The sequence below is a fragment of the Molothrus aeneus genome, chromosome 24 (genome assembly GCF_037042795.1).
Source record: "Molothrus aeneus isolate 106 chromosome 24, BPBGC_Maene_1.0, whole genome shotgun sequence".
NCBI lineage: Eukaryota > Metazoa > Chordata > Aves > Passeriformes > Icteridae > Molothrus > Molothrus aeneus.
The window spans coordinates 5,416,547-5,443,051 of NC_089669.1; the positions used below are offsets into that span (position 1 = coordinate 5,416,547).

Consider the following 26,505-nt stretch of genomic DNA (forward strand, 5'->3'; position numbering starts at 1 on the left):
GTGCCAGCACACTCTGCAGTCTGATCCTGGGTGCAGGCAGGGGCACCATGGCTGCTGCCTGGGGTTGGGATCTCTTTGCCATTCCTCCCTCCAGGACCTGGAATCCCTGCCTTGAAAGCCTGGGGGCCCCAGCACTGTCTGTCTGTCCTGCAGGACCCTGATGACAACTCCCGTGTCTCCATCACTTTTTTCCGGCTCTTCCGGGTGATGCGGCTGGTGAAGCTGCTGAGCAGGGGGGAAGGTGTCAGGACCCTCCTGTGGACCTTCATCAAGTCCTTTCAGGTCTGTCAGGAGCTCTGCTCCCCTCCCAAACACACACATGCCTGGGAGCATGAGCAGCCTGTCCTCACCAGGTGTGATAGAAGGGTTTCCTCAAGCCAGGTCTCATAAGCTCTTGGAGATCTATATCACACCCAAGATAGCTCAGCTACCTCAGAAGGCATCAAATCAGCAGGATGGCTTCTGTGGTAGTGTTGGAAACAGAAAAGTTTTAATAAAAGGCAAAATAACAAAACTCTTTACAGAGAAAAACTGAGCCAAGTGCAAGAGGTTCTTGCTCCTGGTAAAACACCTCACAAAAGCAATTTGTTTCTTTGTTCTTTTCTTTTTCTAGTAAATTGCTCAGGTGGCACTTTTTGGCTCCTGTCCAGTTGGTTATCCTTAAGTTTGAGGTGAAGTTCCCCAATGTCCTATGAGGTGTCTTTTTACCTAATTGAGGAGAGAAACTTCAGGGTTTTTTCCTTTTTAAGAAGACAAAGGACAGTTTTGTCACTCTGTCACCAAGGGGCACATTCCTATACAGTCAGAGGAGAAAGCTCCAGTGCTCCTGCTGGCCTCAGGCTGGGCTGGGGCTGGTGGTGTGCAGAACATGGCTCCTGTGGGTGGGAAGGTGACAGCTCTGGGAGTCAGAGCTGGCCAGGTACTGGCAGTACCTGCTGGGCACGTTTGTCCTGCTCCCAATGAACCGGGCTCTGCACCAGGTGGGTACTCAGGGAACGCTGCAGCATCTGCTCACAGCCTGAGCTGGGCACTGCCCGCAGCCCTGGGCTGTGCTGAGCCCCTGTCCCAGCCACAGAGGCCAATGGGGGCTGGCAGGAGGGTGTGAGAGGAACAGGTGAGCTGTCCCCTCCCCACACAGGGACAGGTAGAGCTCCTGCAGCACCTGCAGAGCCCAGGCCCTGTCCCTGGGCTGTGTCTCACCCAAGCCATGGTCCTTTTGTCACAGGCTCTGCCATACGTGGCCCTGCTGATTGTGATGCTTTTCTTCATCTATGCTGTGATTGGGATGCAGGTGAGGGGCACGGGGCCAGGGGGTGGGAATTGATCTTCATCAGATGCCCTGAGCCTGATGGCACTGGGGAGGTGGGACAGGGAGGGACTGGTTCCTCTGTTAGGCTCTTTCTGGGACCTGCACATGATGGGACCTGTTTACCCTGGTCTGCAGGGGTGTTTGCCACCCCAGCAGCCTCCTCCTGTCCCTGGGCTGCAGCTGGGGCGCATGGCACAGAGCACTTTGGGGGTCAGTGGCACAATCCAGTGGCACAAACCATTGGCACAATGCAGTGGCACCAGTGCTTGTCCTGGTTCAGACCTTGTCTCTGTGGCCCAGATGAAGTGCAGTTGTAGTCAGGGGTGTTTTCAGCACTGGCAGGAATGTCCAAGAGCACCCACATCCAATCTCAATCTCTTTTGGGGATGCCCAAAGCCAAATAATCCAGAGGAAGTGGAGCTCAGGCACCAGGGGGTGTTTGGTGCCAAGGAAAGGATGGCACACTGCAGACCTGCCACTGTCATTTACAGATGTTTGGGAAGATTGCCATGGTGGATGGGACCCAGATCAACCGAAACAACAACTTCCAGACCTTTCCACAGGCCGTGCTGCTGCTCTTCAGGTCAGTCTTGTCCTGCCATGTGAGCAGCTCCAGAAGGCTCTGAGCCTGTGGGAATGCCCAGCTTGGAGTGAGGGAGGACCAGCATTTCAGTAGCTGATTTCTTTTTTGTCCCACAGGAAGGTCTCCTGCAGCAGTGGGAGCATTTCAGGAGAGGCTGTGGGTTTCTTGGGGTGGCTGCTGGAGAGAGGGGCATTTTGGGGTTGCTGTTCTGAGTATTTCCTTCCCAGACTGGATTTTAGTTTGTGAATTGTGAGGAACCTCATGGGAAGCAGGAGCTCAGCCCGAGGCTTTCCTTGACTCCAGACACTTTTTTTGGAGCTTTCAGTGGCCCTATAGCAGCAAGCCCAGAATCCTGACTGCTCCTTTTTTTGTTCACAAACAGCTTTTTGCCAAGGATTCAGTCAAAACACCAATTACTAATGTAAACCTGGGTGGCCTTCACCTAGCACTAGCTGTTCTTGTGTTGCACTGATACCTCATGCCCTTACAAGATTGCAGGTTTTCCTCCACTCTTCCTGGAGTGGATCTGCCATTGGTTTGCTCCAAGGGGCTGCCCACGTGCTTCTGATAATATGAACATTTATGGGCAGTGTTACAAATCAAAGCTGCTCTTTAACTGGCATTCTGAGGCATTGTTTCACCAAAAGCAGCTGGTAGTTATTAGTTCTGCTCTCTACCTAGTGTTTTGCTAAGGTGGGAATCTTATTTCTTTGATTTTTGAAAACTCCAGTATATTATGCCGGCGGAGGGTTTGGATTTCCTTACAAAAGCTTGTGTTTCCCATTCCCCTGTGTGCTGGGCTGGCCTGAGCCCTCGCTGCATGCCAGGGACCAGCAGGTGTGCCCTGTCCCCAGGTGTGCCACGGGCGAGGCGTGGCAGGAGATCCTCCTGGACTGCAGCTACGGCCGGCGCTGCGACCCCGAGTCCGACTACGCCGAGGGGGAGGAGTACACCTGTGGCACTGGCTTTGCCTACTTCTACTTCATCAGCTTCTACATGCTCTGTGCCTTCCTGGTATGCATCTTCCATAGTTTGGTTTCTCCAAAGTGCCTGGTCTTATTTGTAAGGCTGTCCTTTGAAACTTGTTTCTGTTTCCATTTCTCTCTCAGCCATGTCTGTCCTATTCCATGGCATTTCTAAGTCAGCATTTCTTATCTCAAGGTTTACATATCTTATCTCAAGGTTTGCATACAGATACACACTATGTGAGCTTGTCAAGCTTTGAGATTTCTCTACAAAGCCATTTCCCACAGTGTGCTGGCTCCCTTTGGCACCCCTGTCCTGCCTGGGCAGCCATGGGGTTGGGAGCTGTGGGTCCCATGGGGTGAGCCCCTGAACCTGCCCCTGGGGACATCCCCCCCAGCCCACCCACCCAGCCATGCTGTAAACTGACCCTGCCCTCCTGGGGCACCCCAGATCCCTTTTAGTGTCTTCCCACAGCCTCTGTGTGCTGCCTTCCAGATGTGTTTGTGCTGGCCTCAGCAGGGGTGGAGAGGGATGAGATGCTGATGTCCATATTCTTTCACATGACCTGCTTGGGCAGGAGGCTCCTCTCTGCATGGGAACACCCTCACTCAGCATCCTCTGACTGCAGGACATCCCAGAACACATCTGCCCTGTTTTGTAGCTGCTCTCTCTCCCCTGGTTGGGTCCTTCCCATCCCTTCCTCTGCCCTCAGATCATTAACCTCTTTGTGGCTGTCATCATGGACAACTTTGACTACCTGACACGGGACTGGTCCATCCTGGGGCCCCATCACCTGGATGAGTTCAAGAGGATCTGGGCTGAGTACGACCCCGAGGCCAAGTGAGTGAGGCTGGGTGGGTGGGTGGGCAGCATGGAGGGGGTGTGTGGTGCTTTCTGGGGTCCCCCATTGAAGGGAGGAAATTATGAATCTGACTCCATGTTTTCAGAAGGCTAATTTATTATTTTATTTTATTTTATTTTATTTTATTTTATTTTATTTTATTTTATTTTATGACATTGCATTGCATTATATTACATTATATGATATGATATTATGCTATACTAAAACTATACTAAAGAATAGAGAGAGGGTACTGACAGAAGGCTAAAAGATAATAACAAGAACTCATGACTGTCTCTTCAGGGTCTGACACAGCCTGACTGTGATTGGTCATTAAGTTAAAACAATTCACATGTTGGATAAACAATCTCCAACCACATTCAAAAGCAGCAAAACACAGGAGAAGCAAATGAGATAATTATTGTTTTCCTTTTTCTCTGAGGCTTCTCAGCTTCCCAGGAGAAGAATCCTGGGCAAAAAGGATTTTTCAGAAAATGTGATAGCGACAGGGGTGTTCCATGGAAGGGACACATGCAGGCAGGGTGAGCTGTGGCATTGCCTGTGAGCCAGCTCCCAGCATCTCAGAGGTTCATGTGGACTTGCCAGAGTTGGTCCAGGTCTGATAAAAGCCATCAGGAGATTTGGGAACATAAGACTTCCAGTTCCCTCTCCATCCAGCTGTGGTGAGGCTGCTTGTGGGAACCCAGGACATCCCTCTGGCTGTCCTGAGCAGCCCAGACCCCTGCCAGGGGGCTCAGAGACCCTGGCACAGAGCCCAAGATGCCCCTGTGGTTTTGATTATGACCCATGGAGCAAATTACCAACCTTAGATGAAGACCAGCAAGCCACAACAGTTTAGGTAGAATATTAGTGATGTTATCACGGGGTGGAAAAGTCGATTTTGGGGTTTTTAGAATGGGGGTTCAGGGGCCAAGATGGAGGGAACGGGGTGTGTCCAGCCTTTCTCCTTCTTCTTCTTGGCCTCCATCTTCTGCTGTGATGGTGGCACTGACAGATTGGTTTAGAGTGGAAGCTCACTGTCTAACACAGGTGATGGGTATTGGAAAGTAATTGTAAATATTGTACATGTAGTTTTTAGTATAAAGACATAACCCTGCCCTGGGGGCAGGCAGAGTGCCTGGAACTGTCCTGCTGGATGAACCTGGGCAGGACGGGAGAAAATATTTTATAGATAAGATAAAATAAACAACCTTGAGACCAAGAAATGAAGAGCCCTGACTCCTTCTTTGAGCACCAGGCTGGGAAAAGAGACTTTCCAACTTTTCTCGGGGTCACTGTGAGCAGCTAAAGATCCCAAGAGCTGCCAACCTTTCCCATGGCACTGCACCCTTTACCTGCTCCCTGGGGCTCAGCCCCCAGAGCAGCTCCCCAGGGCACTGCCAGGCAGCTCTGCTGCCCCTCTGCTGTTTCCTCTGCAGGGGGAGGATCAAACACTTGGATGTGGTGACTCTGCTGAGGCGTATCAACCCTCCCCTGGGCTTTGGGAAGTTCTGCCCACACCGTGTGGCTTGTAAGGTAAGAGCCAAGGTGGTGATGAGGTGTGTGAGCACAGGGACGATGTAGGAATGTGTCCCCTGTGGATGGAGGGACCAAATTATTCTTTGTCTGCTTAAAAAGACAAAAAGCCCAGAAGTTTCTTTCCCAAATTAAGTACAAAGACACCTCATAGGACCTTTGGGACTTCACCTCAGACCTGGGGCTGTCTGATTAGACAGAGGCCAAGAGGTTCTCTCCTAGAAAAGGAGAGAACAAAGGAAATAATAGTTTTTGTGGGGTGTTTTAGCAGGAGCAAGAACCTCTTGCCCCTGACTCAGTTTCTCTCTATTATGGCTTTATTATTTTGCCTTTTATTAAACCTTTCTCTGTTTCCAACACTACCTCAGAAGCCAACCTGCTAATTTTATACCATTCTGGGTAGCTGAGCTATCTCAGGTGTGATGGGTTTCTCTGAGAGCTCATAAGCCCTGGCTCAAAGAGAAACACATCAGGACACCTTCCCCAAGCTGTCCCCGTGTCCTCCTGGCAGGCTGAGAGCAGAGCAGATTATACTCTGCTCTGACCTCTCCTTTTTAATGAGGGGGTGATTTGGGGGGCAAGGAGAGGTGCAGAGCTGACAGAACTGACAGGCCTGAGGTGGTTCAGCTCCTGAAGATCAGGACTTACCTGTGCTCACCTCCTACTTCAAAGGGGTGGCCCTGATGGGCTGGCTCTGCCCTCCCTGCAGGGCACCCCCAGGCCACACTGCAGCTGCTGCACGATGTGGCCACATCAGCTGGGCTGTAGAACTTGGTTCCAAGTGCTGATGGTGCTTGGGGAGAAGGAAACCCTAGCTTTCTTAGCAGAAATACACTTCTCCTGGCTTAGCTCATTCTGAACAAATCTGTGTGAAGCTCATGTGTAACATGCATGGGCAGGAGCTCAGGCACTGGTGTAATCCCTCCTGGGTTTTGGGCAAACACATCAGATTTGATCCCCAGACTCCTCACAGCAGCTGGAACGTGTTTTGGAGTGGGGAGTGCAATGCAAAATTCCCCCCATGTCTCTGAAAGCAGCTGGGGGGGTTCAGCCTGGAGAAGAGGATGCTCAGGGGGACCTTCTTGCTCTCTACCACTCCCTGACAGGAGGCTGAAGCCAGCTGAGAGTTGGTCGCTTCTCTCAAGTAGCAAGTGACAATCCAAGAGGAAACAGTCTGAAGTTGCACCATGAGAGGTTTAGGATGGATATTGGGGAAAGTTTTCTTACCAGAAGATTGGTTGGGCTCTGGGACAGGCTGTCCAGGGCAGTGGTGGGTTTCCACCCTAAAGGGATTTAAAAGCTGTGTGGATATGATGCTTGTGTCCATGGTTTTTCTGGTGGCCTTGGCAGTGCTGGGGGAGTGGTTAGACCTGATGATCTCCCAGATCTTTTCTGACCTGAATAATTCTGTGATCCCATGATTTTCTCCATGGCACCCATGCCCCTGTAGGTTATTTCCCTCTGTGATTCCATGATTTTCTCCATGGCACCCATGCCCCTGTAGGTTATTTCCCTCTGTGATTCCATGATTTTCTCCATGGCACCCATGCCCCTGTAGGTTATTTCTCTCTGTGATTCCATGATTTCTTCCCATGGCACCCATGCCCCTGTTATTTCCCCCAGGGGAGCACTGACTTTAACCCTCAATCCATGGAGAAAGTTTCCCAGACTTCAAGATAGACTGGAATCCACAAAAGTGTGAAATAGATTATAGAGAGCAGTGTAGGTGTATCACTTGGTGAGAAATTGAGGTTTTGGGATTTTTAGTGTGTTGTGGATGGAAGCAAGATGGAGGGCACAGGGTGTGGTCCTGGATTTCTTCTTCCTGCTTCTTCATCCTTCCTCTCCATGGGTTTGGGTGGCATTTTGTAATTGGGCAGAAAAGTCCACATTGTGGGCTCTGTGGAATCAGTTATTGGGTTAAAAGGGAAAATAATCCAGGTGTCAGCTCTTAATTGGATAGTTTAGTCTTAAAAGACCTTGGAACAAGAGATTGTTGGCCATTTTGTGCCCTCTAATGAAAAGCTGCAGAACTCACAGTAGTGAGACTGTTTTAGTGATAAGAAATAATGAACACCTGAGTCCAAACATGAACAATCCTCTCAAGTGCCTTCAATCCAGACCCAGAGAAACCCACAACTGGTACCCCCACAGTGTCCAATAACCAAATCACTCTCAGTAAACAATCTCCATAACACATTCCACATGTGCCAAACAACAGGAGCAGTGAATAGAGATAAGAATTCTTTTCTCTTCTTCTCTGAGTTTCTCACTGCCTTCCCCAGGAGGAATCCTGGGAGGGAGAATCATGTCTCTCTCTGCTCATAGAATGTGAATGCCACAGCCCCTGGGCAGGCCAGGCAGAGAGCCTGGGGCTGCCAGGCTGCTGTGGCCCTGCTGACAGGGTTGGTTTGCTGTGTGTGCAGCGCCTGGTGTGCATGAACATGCCCCTGAACAGCGACGGCACCGTCACCTTCAACGCCACCCTCTTTGCCCTGGTGAGGACAGCCCTCAAGATCAAGACAGAAGGTAAGCAGGGATCCTGGCTGCCTCTACAGCCTGACAGGGAACCTTCCTTGAGAATTTCCCTTGTTTGACCTGCACATAGATTGAGTTTTATTGTTGTCTGGGACAAACTGAATAACCACCATTCATTAAATTCAAATAGAAGACATTCACTGTCAACATTCCAGCATTGCCTCAAACAGGAGAAAGTGCACATTCAGTTTGGAAGGAAGGACTGAGTGATAGAGCATGATGAAAATTTTCCACTGTGCATGAAAACCAGCCACATGGCACCTTTTAATGGAAATCTAATGGTGTTAAGCTAAAAGAGAGCTAAAAAGAGTGCTTCATTCTTCCAGGAGCTGAGGATTGGCAGTGAAGATGTTGAGATTCAGGAAAAAAACTGGTTTAAAACAGATGGGAGGACAAATTGTGGTTACTGCATCTGTCCACAGCTGGTTTTTACAATTATCAATACCATAACATTAGAACTGTCCTCCATTGTATAGGAACAGGTATGGTGCAGTTCCTTCACTTAGAAAAGCCCACTTTCTGTAACTGGGTGTGGGTCATCCCACTGGCCAGGGAACTCAGGCACTTCTCTGTGGGGTCAGATCCTGTGGACAAACCCCCAGCCCTGCTGTTATTGCCCATCCCAGGGAGGGCAGAGCCCCTGGGTGCCTGCATGGGATGCTCAGCCCAGCCTGGAGGATGTTATCAGCTGATGGCTGATATGTTATCAGCTGATGGCTGATATGTTATCAGCTGATGGCCACGTGTTGCAGCCCTGAGGAGCAAACCAGTGCCACCAGTGCCACCTCAAACAGCTCAGGAGTGGGGCTGCTCCAGCTGCCATCATTTTAATTTAGCTTAGGAGAGGAGCTGCTGCCCTGCACAGAGCTGAGGTGGTTCCTGAAGATCAGGACTTTCCTGTGCTTCCCTCCTGCTTCAAAGTGTGGCAGGGATGGGCTGGCTCTGCCCAGAGCCCTCATTGCAGGGACTCCCAGTCCTCTGAATTTAGCTGTGCTGGGGAGGAGCTGCTTTCCTTCACCCCCTCCTTGCCAGCAGCAGAGTTTGCTGAGCTGTGCTGTGTGTCCCAGCAGCTTGTTAAGGGAATAAATCAGGCAGGACTCCATTTCCTTCATGGTGGAAAAAAGCTCCTTCTTTATTCACATAACTGGTTTTTATACAGCTTTACAGACCTTGTGGGGGACTCCAATTGGTGAGGAGCATTCTTGCCAGTTACTTTTATTGGTTAGCAATAAGTTGTTCTCCTGTATTGATTGGTCACTCAAGCCCCCAGTGTGTACATGCAGGAAAGGTTGTTTGTGAGAGATAGTTTTTATTTTTCTATCTAACAGTATAAAAACACTTTATACAGGTGCAAGTTGTTTTTTATGCAGGAATAGATTGTTATGTTAATGAACTGCTCACACCAGGATTGCTCTCACATGGGAACTTGCAAAGGGCTAGCCTGACAAGGCCAGCCACTGATTTTAGGAGAGCAGGCTTGATTTGATGAAGCCTTTATGATTTTTACCTTACTGCAGCCCTTGTCTGTGTGCCTGTGCTGTGGCAGGGCCAAGGCAGGCACTGGTGGGCTCCTGGGATCACTTCTTCCAGCAGTGCCATGGTGCTTCCCTCTGCCTGGGGTGGGACCCTGGCAGCCTGGGAGGAGCACAGGAGACCTTGGAGGTAAACTGGGATTTCAGGAATGGTGAATTCTGTGGGAGCACCAAAGGGGAGGTCAAAATCTGTGAAGTGTTCTGGCTGAAATCAAAGCCTTGCTCTCACTAAGCTCAGCTTTGTTGGGTGGGGAGACAGAGGAGCTGTCACACCCTCCTGAGGGTGGCCAGGTGTTCACAGGCTCTGTCTTCACTCCTGTTCACACCCCTGGGAATGAACTGCTCTCTCCTGCTGGCTTTCCTTGCAGGAGCGTGCTCTTTGTTGACGGAGTGACAAAATTATTCTTTGTTCTTTTAAAAGGAAAGAAGTTAAAAAGTTTTTTTCTCCGATTAAGTGAAAAGACATTTCATAGGACTTGGGGGACTTCACCTTAAACTTAAGGATAGCTAACTGGACAGAAGCAAAAAAGTCTTGCTTGGGCAATTTAGTAGAAAAATAACTGAATAAAGAAACTAATTGCTTTTGTAGAGTGTTTTACTAGGAGTAAGAACGTTTAGATTTTGGCTCAGGTTTTTTTTTTTTTTGTTATTTTGCTTTTTATTAAAATTTTCTGGTTTTAACACTACAACAGAAGCTATTTTGTTGATTTTTATGCTTCTAAGGGTAGCTGAGTTATTTTAGATGTGTTAAAGGCCTCTGAGAACTTATTAGACCTGGCTCCAGGAGGCTGTTATAACATTTCCTCACAGGTAATTTTGAACAGGCCAATGAGGAGCTCAGAGCTATTATCAAAAAAATCTGGAAACGAACCAGTATGAAGCTTTTGGACCAGGTCATCCCACCCATTGGAGGTATGTCCCCAGGTGTCCCTCCCAGGGGGACACAGCAGCTCCTGCTCAGGGTCCCACTGCTGCAGCCACGGGGATCCTGGCACAGGCAGAACCTTCCTGTGGGTTTCACCATGGTGTTGGTTTCCTCCCTCCAGATGATGAGGTGACAGTGGGCAAATTCTATGCCACTTTCCTGATCCAAGAGCACTTCAGGAAGTTCATGAAGCGCCAGGAGGAGTATTATGGGTACCGGCCCAAGAAGAACGCCGTGGAGATCCAGGTGGGTGTGTGGGTGCTGCTGGAGGGGAGGGGCTCCCTGGAGGAGGCTTCCCCCAGCCTGGGGGACTCAGAGCTGCAGGGAGCCTGTGCCTCATGTCTGGAGGTGAGGTGGCCCAGGTGAACCAGCACTGAGCTGGCCAGGAGTCCCCAGCACTGAGGGGACCCCAGTGTGACCTTGGTGTGCAGGTGACTCAAAGCAGAGGAGGGCTTTGACTCTCTGCTCCATTCACTCCAGTGTAGAGAGGTCTTGGCAAGATCTGGTGCCTCACCAAGGAGTTTTGACACCTGGAAAGTCCCACCCCAGACCATTGCCTGTGCCAAATGCTGCTCATCCCAGTCTGTTGTCATTATATTACAAAGGTTCTATTGTCATTATATTGCAAGGGTTCCATATTGTTAGAGTTTTGTGCCTCCTTGATGTTTCTCATAGGCATCTCCTCTAGCACTGACTCTTTCCTCTTCTCACAGCAGCCCACTGACTCTGGTTCCCCTCAACCAGCCAATCCACTCTTTTATAACACTCTTCTTATTGGCTACAGCTGTGGCCTGGTAAAATCAGGCCTGCTCCTAATCTTTAATAATTAACCCAGCTGGAACTCTTTAGGGGATAAGATTGGTTTCTATACTACCTTTATTTACTTTTATTCTATCCCCCTACAGTAGCCCTCACCCACCTGCTCTGCTCTAGTCCCAGGGCCTTGTCCCTGCTCTCCCCCAGCTCCATGTTTCTGGTGTTGTCTCAGCCTCACAGAGCACCAGGGGAGGGGGATACACGTGGCTGACCTTGAGTGGGACCCCTGCAGCCAGAGAAGCCTGCACAGCAGGCCCAGGGGCGGCTGGCAGAGGGTTTCTGTGCCTGGCAGGAGGCTGGGATGTCCCTAGGCTCTCCTGACTTTGTAGGGAGGAAATCACCTGAGGAGATAAAAGAGCAGGACCCAAAGGTGCAAAACAAGGAAAAGAGCCAGGTCCCAGATCAGGGACAGAGGCCCAGCCTGCCCTTGGCTGTCACCTCCATCAGGGTATTCCCTTTTGGGGACAGCATGAGCCCAGAGACTGTGGGACAGCAGCAGCTCAGGAGCAGGGCCACCAAGCACAGCCAGCTGCAGGCTGTGACCCATGGCCTGTCCTTGGCAGGGGGAGAGTGCCTCACCATGCCTCCCTCTCCAAAGAGCAAGGGGAGGGTGGTGGGCTCACCCAGCCCTGCCTTCCTGTCCCCCCAGGCTGGGCTGAGGAGCATTGAAGAAGAAGCTGCTCCCGAAATCCATCGGGCCATTTCTGGGGACTTGACTGCAGAGGAGGAGCTGGAGAGAGCCATGGTGGAGGCTGCCCTGGAGGAGGGGATTTACAGGGTGAGTTCAGCCTCAGGGCACAGCACAGTTTGGTGTCCCACCAGCCCTGATTTCAGAGTGCTGGTGGGTAAGCTTGGCTGCTAGCTCTGGGGGACATTCTGCAGGGTGTGGGCCACAAGGATGAGCAGCACTTCTGTCCTTTCTGGGAGCATCAGGACATCCTGGTGGTGGCATCTTGGGCAAGCTGCTCTCTGCCTCAGTTTCCCCTCTGTGAAAGGAGCCAGCCCATGTGCCTGGCAGGGCTGTGCTGGATATTTACCTGCTGATTTGGAGGTTCTCACTCACACCTTCTGCCAGGCTCAGGTGGGACAGCTCTGGTGTCACAGGAACTGATTCACATTCCATCCCTGGGAGCCTCAGAGACAGCGTGGGCAGCTGTGGGGTTGCAGAGTTCCTTCTGTGTCCCCAGGTGCCACCACCTCAGGCTGTCCCACAGAGGTGACAGGATTTGTCACAGGCTGGCTCATCCCAGTGCTGCTTGTCTTGGTTTGAACAGAGAGGGGTCTGGTGAGGAGGACAGGAGCCTTTCTTGAAAGAGAAAATGCAAACCCTCTCTCTCTTATATTATAATTTTGAAATCAAGGGGCTCTCAGGCAAAGATATGGGAACAGGAATAACAGTTCTTTACTAGGAAAATTAAAAATATGAATAAAATAGTACAAAAGAAACCACTGCCAGAGTCAGAGCAGGCCCTGTCCCCTGTGTGTCAGGGGGTGGCACAGCCCCATCCCATGGGGGCTCAGCCCTCCTGCAGTGCCAGCTGTGGCTCTGCTGGAGCAGGGATCCTGCACAAGGGGGGAGTTTTCCTCTGCAGCTCCAGGGCTGCTGCAGATGGGCCTGGGCTCCCTCTGGCCATGCAGGGCAGCAGAAAGCTGCTCCTCTGGCAATGCACTGGGCAAAGGCTGCTGTGCTGTGCCAGGCTCAGATTGTGCCCAGGTAGGAATGCTTGGCTCCTCCCCTGGGCGGAGCATCTCCCCATGGGATGATGGGATTGGATCAGCCATGCAGGGACACTCCCTGGCCATGGACAGAAGATAATTAATAATTAATGGCCCATGAACAGAAGAGATCTCCTGGAGGGAGGATGGGTTGTGGGAGAGATAAAGAAAACTGCCCAATGAACAGAGGATAACTGCCCCACCTCTGACAGATGGGAAATAGAATACACACTCCCATTTCCCACCTAAGACCCTGCTGCATGGCCATCAACCCTCAGTGCCTCAGTTTCCCCACCTGGGTAGTGAAGCTTTGGGGACCCTGTGTTCTGCAAGGCCTGAGCAGAGCAATCCCTGTTTCAATGTGGGAATGGCCCCAGAGCAGCCTGGAGCTCCAGGCTCCCCCTGATGCCCTCCCTGTGGGTTGCAGAGAACAGGTGGCCTGTTTGGCCAGGTGGACAGCTTCATGGAGCCCAGCAGCCCACTGCAGCCCCAGGTGGCCAGCCAGAGGCCCCTGCAGTTCACCGAGGTGGGCACTGAGGACCTCGACTCTCCTGTGTTCCTCGATGACTTCCCCCAGGAGGCCAACACCAACATCAACAATGCCAACAGCAGCAGCTGGCTGCAGGGGTAAGGGGCTCGGGCGCCGTGTGCAGGTGAGGAGGGCAGTGCTGGCCCTGCCACTGCCTGCCCTGGGGCTGTTCTGCCTGCACCCTGGCCTGCCCAGGGCTCCCATCCCACCATCCTTCATCTCAGTGCCATGAGCATGGAGGTGGCAGCAGGGCTCCAGGGGTTGCAGGAATCTCCCCTGCCCCTCACCTGCCAATCTCTGAGGGCCAAGGCCCAGGCTGGCGCCACCAGCATGTGCCAGGGCACAGATAGAAGGGACAAAAATGACCAATGTAAGAGATGTATTAGTCCTGCTTCTTGGGGTCTCCACCCTGTTCATCCATCCCAGTTGTCCCTACGGGTCTGTCCCCCAGGCTGGGGAAGGTGGGAGGGCTGCACCCCAGGTGGAGCTGGCTCAGTGTGTGCCCCCAGCCAGGCTGACCCACCTGCCTGTCCCTGCCAGGGTGCACTATGAGGATGAGGTGCTGAGGAAGGCGCTGCCAGCAGCACGCAGGCGCCCGGCCTGGGGTGAGTCTGGGCTTTGTTCTTCTTCTGGGGCACTGGGACCAGCCCAGGGCCAGGGCAGGGGGAAGGGGCTGATGGTGCTGGTGGAAGGAGAAGGTGCAGGCCCCAGAAAGTTTGCTGAGAGCACTGAGCGCAGCAGGATCTCTCTGGAGAGCTCCAGGAGACCCTTCTCCTTCCTTCCACCCTTTGAGGTGATCAAACATGGAGACTGCCTCAGCTTGGGGAGCACTGGCCATCCCAGGGTCTCCAGACCATGTTCATTTCGTTAAAAGGGACTTTGGGTGCTGCTGGACTCCTAAATCCTTTATTTCCCCCAGTCTAGCGAGCCTGGTCCCATCTCTGTCTGGCAGTGGTGTCCTTGCTCTTGTACCCATCTGATGGATGTTGAGATGCTAAAGGACAACAGGGCTGGAGAGGGGCTGGGAACACAAATCCTGTGAGGAAGCCCTGAGGGAGCTGGGGGTGCTCAGCCTGGAGAAAGGAGACTCAGGGGTGACCTCATCACTCTCTGCAGCTCCTGAAAGGTGCCTGTGCTCAGCTGGGGCTGGGCTCTTTCTCCAGGAGCTGACACAACTAGAGCACACAGCCTCAAGCTGTGTCAAGGGAAATACAGGTTGGATATTAGCAAAAAGATTTTACAGAAAGGGTGATAAAGTTCTGGAATGTTCTGCCCAGGGAGGTGGTGGAGTCACCATCCCTGGGTGTGTTTGACAAAGCCTGGATGTGGCACTGGGTGCCAGGGTTGAGTTGAGGGGTTGGGGCTGGGTTGGACTCGATGATCTTTGAGGTCTCTTCCAACCTGGTCATTCTGTGAATTCTGTGATGTCCCCACCTTTCCCTCCCACAGAGCAGAACCGCCCCATCCCCATGGAGAGGCTGAGCAGGAGGAGAGGAGGGGGCACCTCTGGGGCTCTCTCATCACCAGGGCCACTCCTCCCCCAGCAGGTAAAAGGGGCAGTGCATGTCAGAGGGGATGTGTAATGTGGGGGACACAGGTGAGCCTTCCTCCCTGCCATCCTGGGACTCCTCCCTGCCATCCTGGCACAGCTGGGCTGGGAAGGAGCCCCTCTCCAGCCTCATTGGGTGTGTGTGGCAGCCATCTTGACATCTTCAGTGTCCTGCTTTTTATAAGCTACAAGAATATAAAATTTGGATGATTGGTTGATGATTTTTGATAATGGTTTATATTTTTGTTTGTTTTTTTTTGGGGGGGTTAGTTCTATGTTTGTTTTGGGGTGGTTATGGAATGATGATGGCAGTTGGTTGTTGTTTTTGATACTAGGAAATATAGAGGAAGGTTAAGTGAAAGGGTATTGATGATAAAGCTCCAGCCTTGCTGGAGCTTTTCTCTTGGATCAGCCTGGAGATGGAATGGGCTCTCACCCTGCTGCTGTAACAGCTCCATGGGGAGCTCCTCAAACAGCTGGAACAGCTGGAAGCACATTTCTCTGGCTGCCCATCTGCCTCCAGAGCCAGGGCAGAAGGGGTGCATCAGATTTGCCCCCATGCTCCCTTTTCTGGCCACAGTGTCTCATGCCTGGCATGTGCCAGGGCTGGTTCCCTGCTCTCTGTTCATGTGGTCCTGCTGGTCCAATTCGGGGGTGCCCTGGACCCAGGAGCTCCAGCAGGATGGCATTGCCTGTCCAGGCACTGGGCAGGGACAGGGACAGACCCTGCAGCCCCCACACTGACATGGGAGAGATCTCCCCTGGGCTGTGTCCCAGCACATGGTTCAGCTCTGTGCTGCTCTCATCCAGCTGCCCACAGAGGATGGCACCGTGACAGGAACAGCATCCAGCTCCAGGTTCCAGCAGAGAGAAACTGGTGAGCCAGGAGCATCCTCCACCCCAGCCATCACCTTCCTCATTCAGGAGGTAAGGCAAGGACACACTTGGCAGGGGGAACAGCAGGGATGGCAGGAAATTCCAGGGATACCATGCTTGTGCCATGATGGGAGATTGGGGGGCAATCACCAGGGGAAGCTGGCAGTCACCTTCCCCTCATCTTCATCCACCCTCAGGGAGGGACTCCCAGCTCCTCCTCAGAGTCCCCTCCTCTCATCTTCACAGCTCAGCCACAAGGACAGGCAGCAGCTGTGTGCCAGCACAGAGGGCACAGGGAGGAGAAGAGGGAGGGAGGGAGGGTGGGTGCCTGCAGCCAGGGCAGTGCCCAGGCTGAGCACCCAGGCTGTGCTCTCCTCCTCTGCCAGGCTCTGATCTCCGGAGGCCTCGGGGCTCTGGCCCAGGACTCGTCCTTCCTAGCAGTGACCAGGGATGAGATGGCAGCCAGCAGGCAGCTGCAGGTGGATGAAGTGGAGAAAGCAGCTGTGGAGCTGCTAAAGGGAAGAGAAACACTGCAGGGCACAAGAACTGGCTCTGCCCCTCTGGACACCTCAGCTGTGGCACCAGGCAGATCCCCAGGGCTCGGGGGATCTCCCTCCCAGAAGACCATCACTGCCACTCGCCTCTGAGCTGCCACTGCAGTGCCAGGGCTCTGTCTCAGGGCTGCAGGAGCAGAGCCACCCTGTTCCTGCTTCTGCCGGGGTCCTGAGCTGCTCTGGCCAGCTGTGGTGTCACTTTTGGGCCAGGTCTCTGGGATGCTGGTGCAGAACAGGACAGTGCTGTTCCACTGGACAGGTTATTAAAGTGTTCCTGCTGTGTGACTCTGGGTGCCCCTCCTGTCCTTCCTGCCTGCACAGCCAGTGGAGGGGGCTGCGAATGTGACACCATGTGTCACCAGAGCTGGCAGTGATCCACGTGGCAGCTCCAGTCAGTCATTTTGAGGTTGCCAAGGTCTGGGGAATCTCCTGAAATCCCAGCAGCTGGAACCTGCATCCTCGTGTCTCTGCTGGAGCCTGCAGCCAAGTCTGGCCTGTGAGGAGGAGATGTGCCAGGGCTGGGCAGTAAAATGGGGCCTGGGGCCTTCTTGGCTCCCTGTCCCAGCTGTGTGTGGAATTGGGGCTGGGGCAGAGGTATGAAAGCATGTTTGAGCTGGGGCAGCAGCCCTGGGGCTGGCCAAGAGGAGAGCTGGACACTGTGAAGCCATTTCTGCCCCTTCCACACTGTGCTCTTGGGGTCAGGCATCCCTCCCTGTCCCTGGGAAGGTCTGGTTCAGCCCTTGACATCCATCCCACAGCTCAGTGGGACCAGGAGAGTGTGAGCTGTTCCTGCAGTGCTCCCAGCTCTGCCTACTGGTGCTGAGCAGGCTGTTCCTCTCTGGGCTGCCCAGGGGACCCACAGTGCCCTCCATGGGATTGCTGAGCCCTGGGGCAGCCCCATCTCCCAGCCCAGCTCCTCAGTGGGATCTGGCTCCCCAGGGCCCCCAGCCCAGCCAAACTGGGAGCTGGGGGGCTCTTGATCACCTAATATATATTAAAATACAGAGAGTGGATGGGTCCCAGGGGAGGAGCAGATCAGTGAGGCAGCCTGCTCCCCAGCATGGCTTTTATTGACTCCATCAAGGAAACTGCAGAGCTCCAGCTGCAGCCTGAGCAGCAGAGCCAGACTGGTGCCTGCAGCTTCCCCCACTGCATGCAGCCAGCAGGGATGGGCAGTGTGGGGGACACTGCTGCACCCCTTCCTCTTGCTTCTGTGCCCCGGGGCAGGAGCCACCCCCCATTGACACCCACACCCTCACACACACACCCTGATGGGGTTGGCAGTTCAGTTCTGGCAGCTGCTCTGCCACGGGATGCCAAGGACACCATGGGGTGAGTGGTTGTGGTCTCCTGGTGGGTCTAGGGAGATGCAGGACTGCAGGTATCACTTGGGTGGTCACTGGAGGCTCTAAACATAAAGGGTGACACCGTGGTGGGGACAATAGCACCGTGGTGGGGGCTCTGCATCTCTGTGGCTGCACAGGGGATGATTTGCTCCATCCCAGGTACCTGTGTGGTGTGTCTTTCTTAAGCTGTTCCTGGCTGAACTGGGGGACAGGTGTCATTTGTGGTACAACTGGCATCTGGGTGGGTGTAGGAAGAGAAAAACATCATGGCAGTCACTGCCTCTCTCTGCCTGGAGCTTTAGTGGGGAAGAGTCCATCCTCAGGAAAACCAGCAGCTCAGAACTGCACCATGCACCAGGTGTCCTTGCAAACATGGGACAAAGAAAGAGGAACACCAGCTCCTCACATCCTTGCAGGAAGCCAGACAGGCCCTGTCCTGTCACCCCCATGATTCTGTACCAGCACAATTGTCCTGGGCCTTACCCATGCCAGCAGAGCCGAGGAGCTCCTGCAGGATGCAGAGTCCTGTGAGGGCACCGCCCACGGTCCTGGCACCTTGGGAGGGGCAAACATGGGCATGGGGTGAAGGTACCCAGACTGCAGAGCAAGGGCAGGTGCTGGGCTCTGTGCTGGGCACAGCACTGCCTCACCAGCTGTTAGCCATCAGTGCTGGCATGTCCTGGCTGTCCCTCTCCCAGGATACAGCCTGGGCCCCTCCAAAGAAACCTCTGAGTGCCTCAGTTTGCCCTTGTGCTCCGTTGCTATTTGCCCTGATATTGACCCCAGCCTGCACAGCTGGGAGTGCCCTGCGGGTCCCACCCTGATGAAGATTCTTTCCTCTGCAGAGCCAGGGCCTGGCTGTGTCCGGCTGCCCTCAGCCCCAGCAATGTGAGTGCAGCTCAGGAAAGGCAGAACAGGGACTCCTTCAGCTCCCCAGTGCTTATCTGTCTCCAGCCCTGCTCTCTGACGCTCTCTGGATGTGTTTCCCTCCCCAGGGCAGCTCTGAGGATGGAGCCAGTGGCTCTGTGGGCACTGCCCTGTGCTGTGTGGGTGCCCACCTTGCTGTGCAGACCCCAGCCCTGCAGTAGGGACTGAGCACGCTGGGGAGCTCTGCTGGCACCTGACACCATCCTGGCACGCCACATCCTCTGAGGATAGACTGACCACAGCCTGGGAGAGCCCAAAGGGCTGCCAGGCCCTGGTCCCAGCTCCTCCAGGAGCTCCGAGCTCGGCCCCGTCCCTGCTCTGCTGCTCCACGGTGTCACCCCCCAGCACCAGAGGGGACAGGATCTGGGGGAGCCGAGGAGGAGCCGGAGCGATGCCAACCATGTGGAGACACGCGGGGCAGTCCGGAGCAGCCCCGGTGCATCCCGGTGCATCCCGGTATATCCCGGTACATCCCGGTACAGCCCCCGTACACCCCGGTACATCCCGGCACGGCGCAGGCGGCAGCGGAGCCGCTGACCCGGCAGAGGGCAGCAGGGGCTGGCGAGTGTGAGTGTGAATGGGAGTGAGTGCGAGCTGTGTCCGTGTGTCCCTGTGCCCCTGTCTGTGCGTGTCCGTGTGTCCGTGTGTCCCTGTCCCTGCGACCGTGTGTCCCTATGTCCGTGTGTCCCTGTCCGTGTGTCTGTGTGTCTGTGTGTCCGTGTACCTCGGTATCCGTGTGTTCCTGTGTCCCTGTCCATGTGTCCCTGTGCCCGTGTGTCTCTGTCCCTGTGTCCTTGTGTCCCTGTCCCTGTGTCTGCGTCCGTGTGTCCCTGTTCGTGTGTCCGTGTGTCTCTGTCCCTCTCCCTGTGTCCCTGTGTCCGTGGGTTCCTGTCCCTGTCCGTGTGTCCCTGTGTCTGTGTGTCCCTATGTCCCCTGTCCATGTGTCCGTGTCCCCCTGTGTTCGTGTGTCCGTGTCCCTGTCAGTGTGTCCGTGTGTCCCTGTGTCCATGTGTCCCTGTCCGTGTGTCCGTGTGTCCTTGTCCCCCTGTGTCCGTGTCCCCGTGTAGCTGTGTGTCCGTATGTCCGTGTGTCCGTATGTCCGTGTGTCCGTGTGTCCGTCTGTACCTGTCCCTATGTCCGTGTGTCCCTGTGTCTGTGTCCCTGTGTCCCTCTGTCCGTGTGTCCCTGTGTCCCTGTCCCTGTGTCCGTGTGTCCCGGCTCCGAGCGGTTCCCGCGCCCTCCGCCGCGTGCTCGCGGTCCGGCCCTGTGGGCGTGTCCCGTTCCGGCCCCGCCCCGCACCTGGCCAGGCCCCGCCCCGTCGGCCGCCCCGCCCCTCCCGCCCCGCGGATGCTCCGGGGCAGCGGCGGCCGCGGTGCCGTGCGGGGCCATGGCGGCCCCGGACAGCTGCGTGAAGGTGGCCGTGAGGTGAGTGCGGGCACGGGCGCTTCCCGCGGGGCGGGCCGCGCGTTCCGGGCCGCGCGGAGCTCGGTGCTCCCGGCACCGGTTCCGAAAGGCGGGGCGGGCGCGGTAGCGGCGGCTGCGAGGCGGGGGGTGCTGCGTGCCCGGTCGGCTCCGACCCCCAGCCCGGGGCAGCGAGACCCCGCCGGGCCGGTCTGTGCCGCACCCCCACGGCCCCGCCGCTCTCCTCCCCACCCCCTCCGCACCGTTTCGGGATGTCTCCCCCCTCTCCCCACCGGCTCCGGCGCTGCCTTCCCTCCACCCGCCCCCACCGCCGGCGGAGGGCGAGGCCGGGACCCCCCGCTCCTCCACCTGCAGAGCCGGCGGCCGCCCAGCCTGGGCAGCTCCCGGCTGCTGCGCGGGTGGCTTTGGCCGTCCGAGGTGTCACCGGGATGCCGGGCATTGTGGGGGCTCCCTGCCCGCCCCCCCCGCTGGGTGGTGGGAAGCGATGCGGTATCTCGGTGTCCTTTGTGCTGGGAACAATGCGCCTGCAGTCCCGCACCTCTCAGAGGAGCTGCAGGCGGCCTCGGAGCCCGCCGGGGTTCGGGGGGCTGCGGACCTCGGGGGGCGTGGGCCGGGCGAGGCCGAGCCCCGCGGGAACGGTGACACCCCCTGTGTCACCCTGGTCTTTGTGAGCGCCATGCCCGGCCCGGTGCGCGGCGGCGGGGCTCTGCCGCTCCCTGCCCCCGGGAGAAAGGAGCCCCCGCCGAAAGAGGGGATCCCGATCCCATGGAGCGGCACCGGACCCTCTGTCCCGCGGGGGAAGGGACCGGCCGGGGCAGCCGCATCTGCCGGGCCCGCGGTGGTGGCGGAGCGGATGGGACCCCGTGGGTGCCCGTCCCGCAGCGGACTCGCCGTGCAGCCCCCGCTCTGAGCCCCGCCGGCACGGGCAGGACGGGCTGGCGGCTGCGGGCACCGTGCGGGGGCTCGGGGGGCTCTGCCCGCGCCCTGCCTGCTCGGAGCGGCAGCACAAAAGATGCTGCTGGTGCAGCGGCAGCGATGGAGGGAGAGCGGTGGGTGTGGGGCTGTGTGTGCGTGTGCACGCGGGTGTGCGGGGCTGTGTGCGTGTGCACGCGCGTGTGTCTGTGTGTGTGTGTGCACCGCGACACCTCCCTGCTCCCGCTGCCCCTCCATCCTGCTCGCCCTGCCTGCAGCCCCAGGGGATTTTTTGCCGTTCTCCTCTGGAAAGGCCGAGGGTCGAGGCCAGGCTTGGCTGTGAAGGATGGGGGAGCTGCAGGAGTGAGGGCAGCCCCTGCTGCGGCTGCTGCTGCTGGGGTGGCTGCACAGGGGCAGGGGGCTGTGCCAGGATAGAGCGGCTGTGCCAGGACACTGACCCGGGAACCGAGTAATGCCGACCATGGGGGTGGGGATTTCCTCCTGGCCGGACTCTTCCCGTCTCCATCCTGCATTTCTCTCGAGATGATGCCTTTTAACAGCATCCTGGCCATGGGGTGGGTGCCCCGCGGCATGGCGGCTTTGCAGTCCTTTCTGCGGGGTTCTCCTAATCCCTCAGGTCCCCTCCAGCCCTGGGGTCCTGGGCTGGCTGCTGCTTGGCTACGGGACTGCAGTGGGGATGTGGCTGGGGTATGCAGCATTGCGGTGGGGCTGGAGCGATCCTGGGGAGGATCCAGGCAGGGAGGGAGAGCTCCAGCCCTCTCACACCCCTTCCTTGAGCCAACATCCCGCTCAGAGCAGCTGGTGAGAGCTGGGCACACGGCGGGATGTGCTGCTGGAGGTGAGTCGGGAGGACAAAGGAGCCGGGCTGGCAGCGAGGAGGCTGCAAACAAAGCCGTCAGGTTGTGACGCCGTGCGGGAAGGTGGCTCTGATGCTCAGCTGAGTGTGCCAAGGCTGAGCTGCTCTCCCTGCAGACCACCCACCTCTTCTGCCACGGCAGCCCCCGGGGGCTGGGGCTGGGTCCCCTCCTGCCCCGGGCTTGGAGCAGAGCGAGGTTTTCCTTTGTCAGTGCTGGTGACACCCTGCCGGTGGAGCAGCCAGGCTGCAGGATTCTCTAAGACCCTTGAAGTAAACCTGCCCCAGATCCCACCTCTCTCAGCCATCAGAGCACAGAGGAGATGATTGAATGTTTCTGGGATGCAGCAGGACACGGATCAAAGCTCCCCTTTTGTCCCTTGATAATAACATGAATGGGCCAGCTGTGCTGTTTCTTTGGGGTCTCTGTGTCTTTCTTTGGGGTCTCTGTGTCTGTGCTGCTGGTGGGAGGGAGGTGGGACCTGGGGAAGGGCCAAGGACACTGGGAAGTGATGGTGGTGTTGCTGGGGGTGATCCAGCTGATGTCAAGAGCTGCCACAGCCATCAGGACCCATCTCTGTGGTCCCAGGGTGGGAGGATAGGGACAGTTGAACAGAGATGCTGATCTGTGCATCCCAGTTCCTGCTGATTGCCTTGGTCTGGCAGGAGAAGGTGGGAGAGATGCTGTGGCTCCCATCTTCTCCTGGAGACCCTCCTCTGCCCCATTTGCACTGCAAAGAGCCTGGGAGCTGAGCTGGGGGGACCTGGTTTAGGCTTCCCACGTGCTGGCAGGGAAATGGCTGGTACCTGCAGCAGTGCTGCTGTCGGCAGAAGGAAATGCAGGCCCAGCAGCTCCTCCTGGCCGAGGGGCTGATTTCTTCCTGTACCTTGTACCTGCAGCTCAGAGCTGCAGTGTCTGCAAGGGCAGGGCTGGGTCCTGCCCTGGCCCTCGCCCTCCCTGCCAGCAGGGTCTGCTTTGCTTGTCCCTTAGCCTGGAGTGTGACTTCTGAGTGTGACTTGTGTCTCCTGGGTCGGGTTCCAAGTGCCACTGTGTCTCCTGGGGCAGGTTCTGAGTGTGACTTGTGTCTCCTGGAGCAGGTTCTGAGTGTGATGGTGTCCCCTGGGGCACGTTCTGAGTGTCCCTATGTCTCCTGGGGTGGGTTCTGAATGACCCTGTGTCTCCTGGGGTGGGTTCTGAGTGTGACTTATGTCTCCTAGGGCAGGTTCTGAGTGTGACTTGTGTGTCCTGGGGCAGGTTCTGAGTGTCCCTATGTCTCCTAGGGCGGGTTCTGAGCATGATGGTGTCTCCTGGGGTGGGTTCTGAGTGTCCCTGTGTCTCCCGGGGCAGGTTCTGAGTGTGATGGTGTCCCCTGGGGCAGGTTCTGTGTGTGCCACTGTGTCTCCTGGGTCAGGTTCCGAGTCCCACTCTGTCTCCTGGGGCAGGTTTTGAGTGTGATGGTGTCTCCTGGGGTGGGTTCTGTGTGTGTCCCTGTGTCTCCTGGGGCAGGTTCTGTGTGTGCCACTGTGTCTCCTGGGGCAGGGAGGAGCCAGCAGGGCCGGGCTGTGCCTCAGCCAGACCATGCCAGGGTAGCAGTGCCTGCAGGGAGCTGCCTCCTGCCATGGTGGTGCAGAGCAGGGCCTGGGGGCCAGTCCTCCTCAGGCAGCAGCCGCTGCTTCCTCCTTGTAGGTGACCTTCAAATGGGTGCCTGCAATGCAGCCGGTGCAGCAGCTCCCCACTCCTGCCCTCTGTCCAGGAGGTTTGGTTTGAGGCTTGGCACAGGAATTTGAGGCTGGTGCCCCTCAGCAGCCCCTGTCCCCACAGCCCCTCCAGGTGCTGCCAGCTCCTGCAGCCACAGGGCGCCAGGCCATGGGACTGGCTGTGCTGCTTGCAGGAAGCAGAGCTCAGCCCAGTAGTTCTGCAGTGTCAGGCGGGGCTGATGGCATCTATTGACCCCCAAGCCATTAAACTGCTTGGCTGGAGGCCTGAGTGGCCTGGCTGGCTGCAGAGCTGCTCCCTCAGGGCACCTCCTGAGGGCTGCTTTGAGAGAGAGCAGCATCCCCTGTGCCAGAGCTGCCATGGCACTGAGCATGCCTGGCCTGCCGAGGAGACGCAGGAAACGGAGCTTGTGAAATTGGGGAAGGAAGTTGAGTCGTATTTCAAGTTTATTTAAACTCTGCAACCTCCAGTGCTCTGCTGCTCTCGCTGCCGCCCTGCTGTGATGCTCTGTGGCCCTCACCAGAGCCGTGTGTGGCTGGTGCCTCGGGGAGGGACTCCCAGCTCCTCCTCAGAGTCACCTTCCCCTCATCTTCATCCCCTCATCTTCATCTTCATCCACCCTCGGGGAGGGACTCCCAGCTCCTCCTCAGAGTCACCTTCCCCTCATCTTCATCCACCCTCGGGGAGGGGAATCCCAGCTCCTCCTAAGAGTCCCCCTGCCCTCATCTTTGTACACCCTCGGGGAGGGACTCTCATCTCCTCCTCAGTCCCCCTCCCCTCATCTTCGTGCACCCTCCAGGAGGGACTCCCAGCTCCTCCTCAGAGTCACCTTCCCCTCATATTCACACAGCCCTCAGGGAGGGACTCCCAGCTCAGAGTCCCCCTGCCCTCATCCTCATCCACCCTCAGGGTGCTCCAGCCAAGTGGCTGAGCTGGCAGAGGCCTGGTGCTGGGACCAGCTGGGTTCCAGCCCTGCCAGGGTGCTGGCACCTCTCTCTGGTGCCCCATGGCTGGGGCTCTCTGCCTGCTGGGATGCTCTCTGTGAGCCCAGAGTGTCTGCTGCCAGCTGGGGTCACTCACTGAGGAAGTGAAGCTGGAGCCCTTCCACATCAGCTGTTCTGGGGTGGATTTGGGCCCAGTGGAGAGGTGGTGTGAACCCAACTTGTGCCACTGTCTGTGCTGCCCAAGGGCTTCAGCGGGCAGAGGGAGGCTGCAGCCCTGGTACCTGCTGCCCTCCATCCCCTGCTGCCCTCCATCCCCTGCTGCCCTCCATCCCCTGCTGCTGCTGTGCCTTGGAGCCCTCTGGTGTGGTCTGGGGGGCCCTGGCTCCTGCCAGCTTTGGCTGGTGTTGGGCTGGCTTTGCTCAGCTGTTACAGGCGTGCAGGGAGAGATAAGGCAATCAATTCCAGCCCAAGGCACGGGATGTGACTGTCTCCTGGAGGGGGAGGGGAAGGGGGGAGGGGAGCAGCCCATCCTGGTGCTGGGCACAGCCCTGGGGTGCTCTGTGTGCCATCTGCAGGGTGAGGCACAGCCCTGGGGTGCTCTGTGTGCCATCTGCAGGGTGAGGCACAGCCCTGGGGTGCTCTGTGTGCCATCTGCAGGGTGAGGGACAGCCCTGGGGTGCTCTGTGTGCCATCTGCAGGGTGAGGGACAGCCCTGGGGTGCTCTGTGTGCCATCTGCAGGGTGAGGGACAGCCCTGGGGTGCTCTGTGTGCCATCTGCAGGGTCAGGGCAGCCCTGATCCCCACAGGGAAGGATCTCAGGAGGCTGCTCCATCCTCAGGGTGCTGGGCTGGCAAACCACCGCTGTGGGCACCCTTCCTACCCAGGTTTTCCACCTGCTGAGGGTAGCTCAGCCATAGCAGAAGGCCCTGCCCCATCCTGTGGGTGTTTTGCTGCTGGGTGAAGCCACCCAGACGCGCTGCTGCTCTGCTTTCACTTTGGGGTTTTGCAGCCTGCCGTGACTCAGGGCTGTGTTCCCAGAGCAGGGGACAGCAGCTCCCCAGCCTGGAGGGAGCTTTTGGGGAGCACGCTGGGCTCTGGGGGGTGCTGAGCCCAGGTGTGGGCTCTGTGCCTGCCTTCAGCCAGGCTCTCAATTGGATTTACAGCAGAAATGTTCAAAGGGGATGGAGATGTGTGAGGGGGGAGCGGGGGAGCTGCACCCCCGGATGTGCCAGCGCCCGCAGAAAGCAGCTGGGGCAGGGTTTGGGTCCTGCACACATCACCCATGGCAGGGCAGTCAGCTGAGCACCCTGCAGCCTCAGCAGAGCCCAGGGCCTCCCAAGGATCAGCCCGAGGACGGGGCCAGCTGCTGCCTCAGCACTGAAATTGGAGGCAGGAGAAAATTGCAGATGAAGCCCCAAACAAAGCTGTCAGAAACATGGCCCCTGGGAGGGAAGGTGATATCCTCTGTGAGCCCGGTGTGAATCACAGAGCCAGGCCTGGCCAGTGCTGTGCTGCTGCTCCTGCTGGGGGTGGGGGTGGCCCCAGTGGTCCCACAGGGCTGCTTCCTGCTGGAGGCTGTCAAAACACCCGATGGCACTGGTTAAACAGCCAGGTTTGGGGTGTGCTGGATTGGGATTCCACTGGTTAAACAGCCAGGTTTGGGATGTGCTGGATTGGGATTCCACTGGTTAAACAGCCAGGGTTGGGATGTGCTGGGTTGTGAGGGCACTGGTTAAACAGCCAGGTTTGGGATGTGCTGGGTTGTGAGGGCACTGGTTAAACAGCCAGGTTTGGGATGTGCTGGATTGGGATTCCACTGGTTAAACAGCCAGGTTTGGGATGTGCTGGATTGTGAGGGCACTGGTTAAACAGCTGGCAGGTTTAGGATATGCTGGATTGTGAGGGCACTGGTTAAACAGCCAGGTTTGGGATGTGCTGGATTGTGAGGGCACTGGTTAAACACTAACAGGTTTGGGATGTGCTGGATTGTGAGGGCACTGGTTAAACAGCCAGGTTTAGGATGTGCTGGATTGTGAGGGCACTGGTTAAACAGCTGGCAGGTTTGGGATGTGCTGGATTGTGAGGACACTGGT

General features: G+C 56.5%; 2 protein-coding genes across 4 annotated transcripts in view; both read left to right on the forward strand.

Moving 5' to 3' along the window:
* The window catches only part of CACNA1S (calcium voltage-gated channel subunit alpha1 S), a 63,251-nt gene extending 46,888 nt beyond the window's left edge, over positions 1 to 16,363 (forward strand). For 2 of the 3 annotated variants that reach the window (XM_066565419.1, XM_066565420.1), the window contains 15 exons: positions 154 to 282; positions 1,226 to 1,291; positions 1,801 to 1,892; positions 2,747 to 2,906; positions 3,571 to 3,698; positions 5,139 to 5,235; positions 7,662 to 7,764; positions 10,116 to 10,217; positions 10,352 to 10,476; positions 11,696 to 11,824; positions 13,190 to 13,389; positions 13,832 to 13,896; positions 14,741 to 14,838; positions 15,663 to 15,767; positions 16,103 to 16,363. In XM_066565419.1, the coding sequence (XP_066421516.1) occupies positions 154 to 282; positions 1,226 to 1,291; positions 1,801 to 1,892; positions 2,747 to 2,906; positions 3,571 to 3,698; positions 5,139 to 5,235; positions 7,662 to 7,764; positions 10,116 to 10,217; positions 10,352 to 10,476; positions 11,696 to 11,824; positions 13,190 to 13,389; positions 13,832 to 13,896; positions 14,741 to 14,838; positions 15,663 to 15,767; positions 16,103 to 16,363 (1,860 nt within the window). Of the gene's footprint in view, positions 1 to 153; positions 283 to 1,225; positions 1,292 to 1,800; positions 1,893 to 2,746; positions 2,907 to 3,570; positions 3,699 to 5,138; positions 5,236 to 7,661; positions 7,765 to 10,115; positions 10,218 to 10,351; positions 10,477 to 11,695; positions 11,825 to 13,189; positions 13,390 to 13,831; positions 13,897 to 14,740; positions 14,839 to 15,650; positions 15,768 to 16,102 lie in introns of all 3 variants that reach the window. The other variant, XM_066565417.1, reaches the window with a different exon arrangement.
* A 3,528-nt stretch (positions 16,364 to 19,891) lies between these two features.
* The window catches only part of KIF21B (kinesin family member 21B), a 59,382-nt gene continuing 52,768 nt past the window's right edge, over positions 19,892 to 26,505 (forward strand). The window contains exon 1 of the mRNA XM_066565094.1: positions 19,892 to 19,968. Within this exon, the coding sequence (XP_066421191.1) occupies positions 19,931 to 19,968 (38 nt within the window). The 5' untranslated portion in view covers positions 19,892 to 19,930. The remainder of the gene's footprint in view (positions 19,969 to 26,505) is intronic.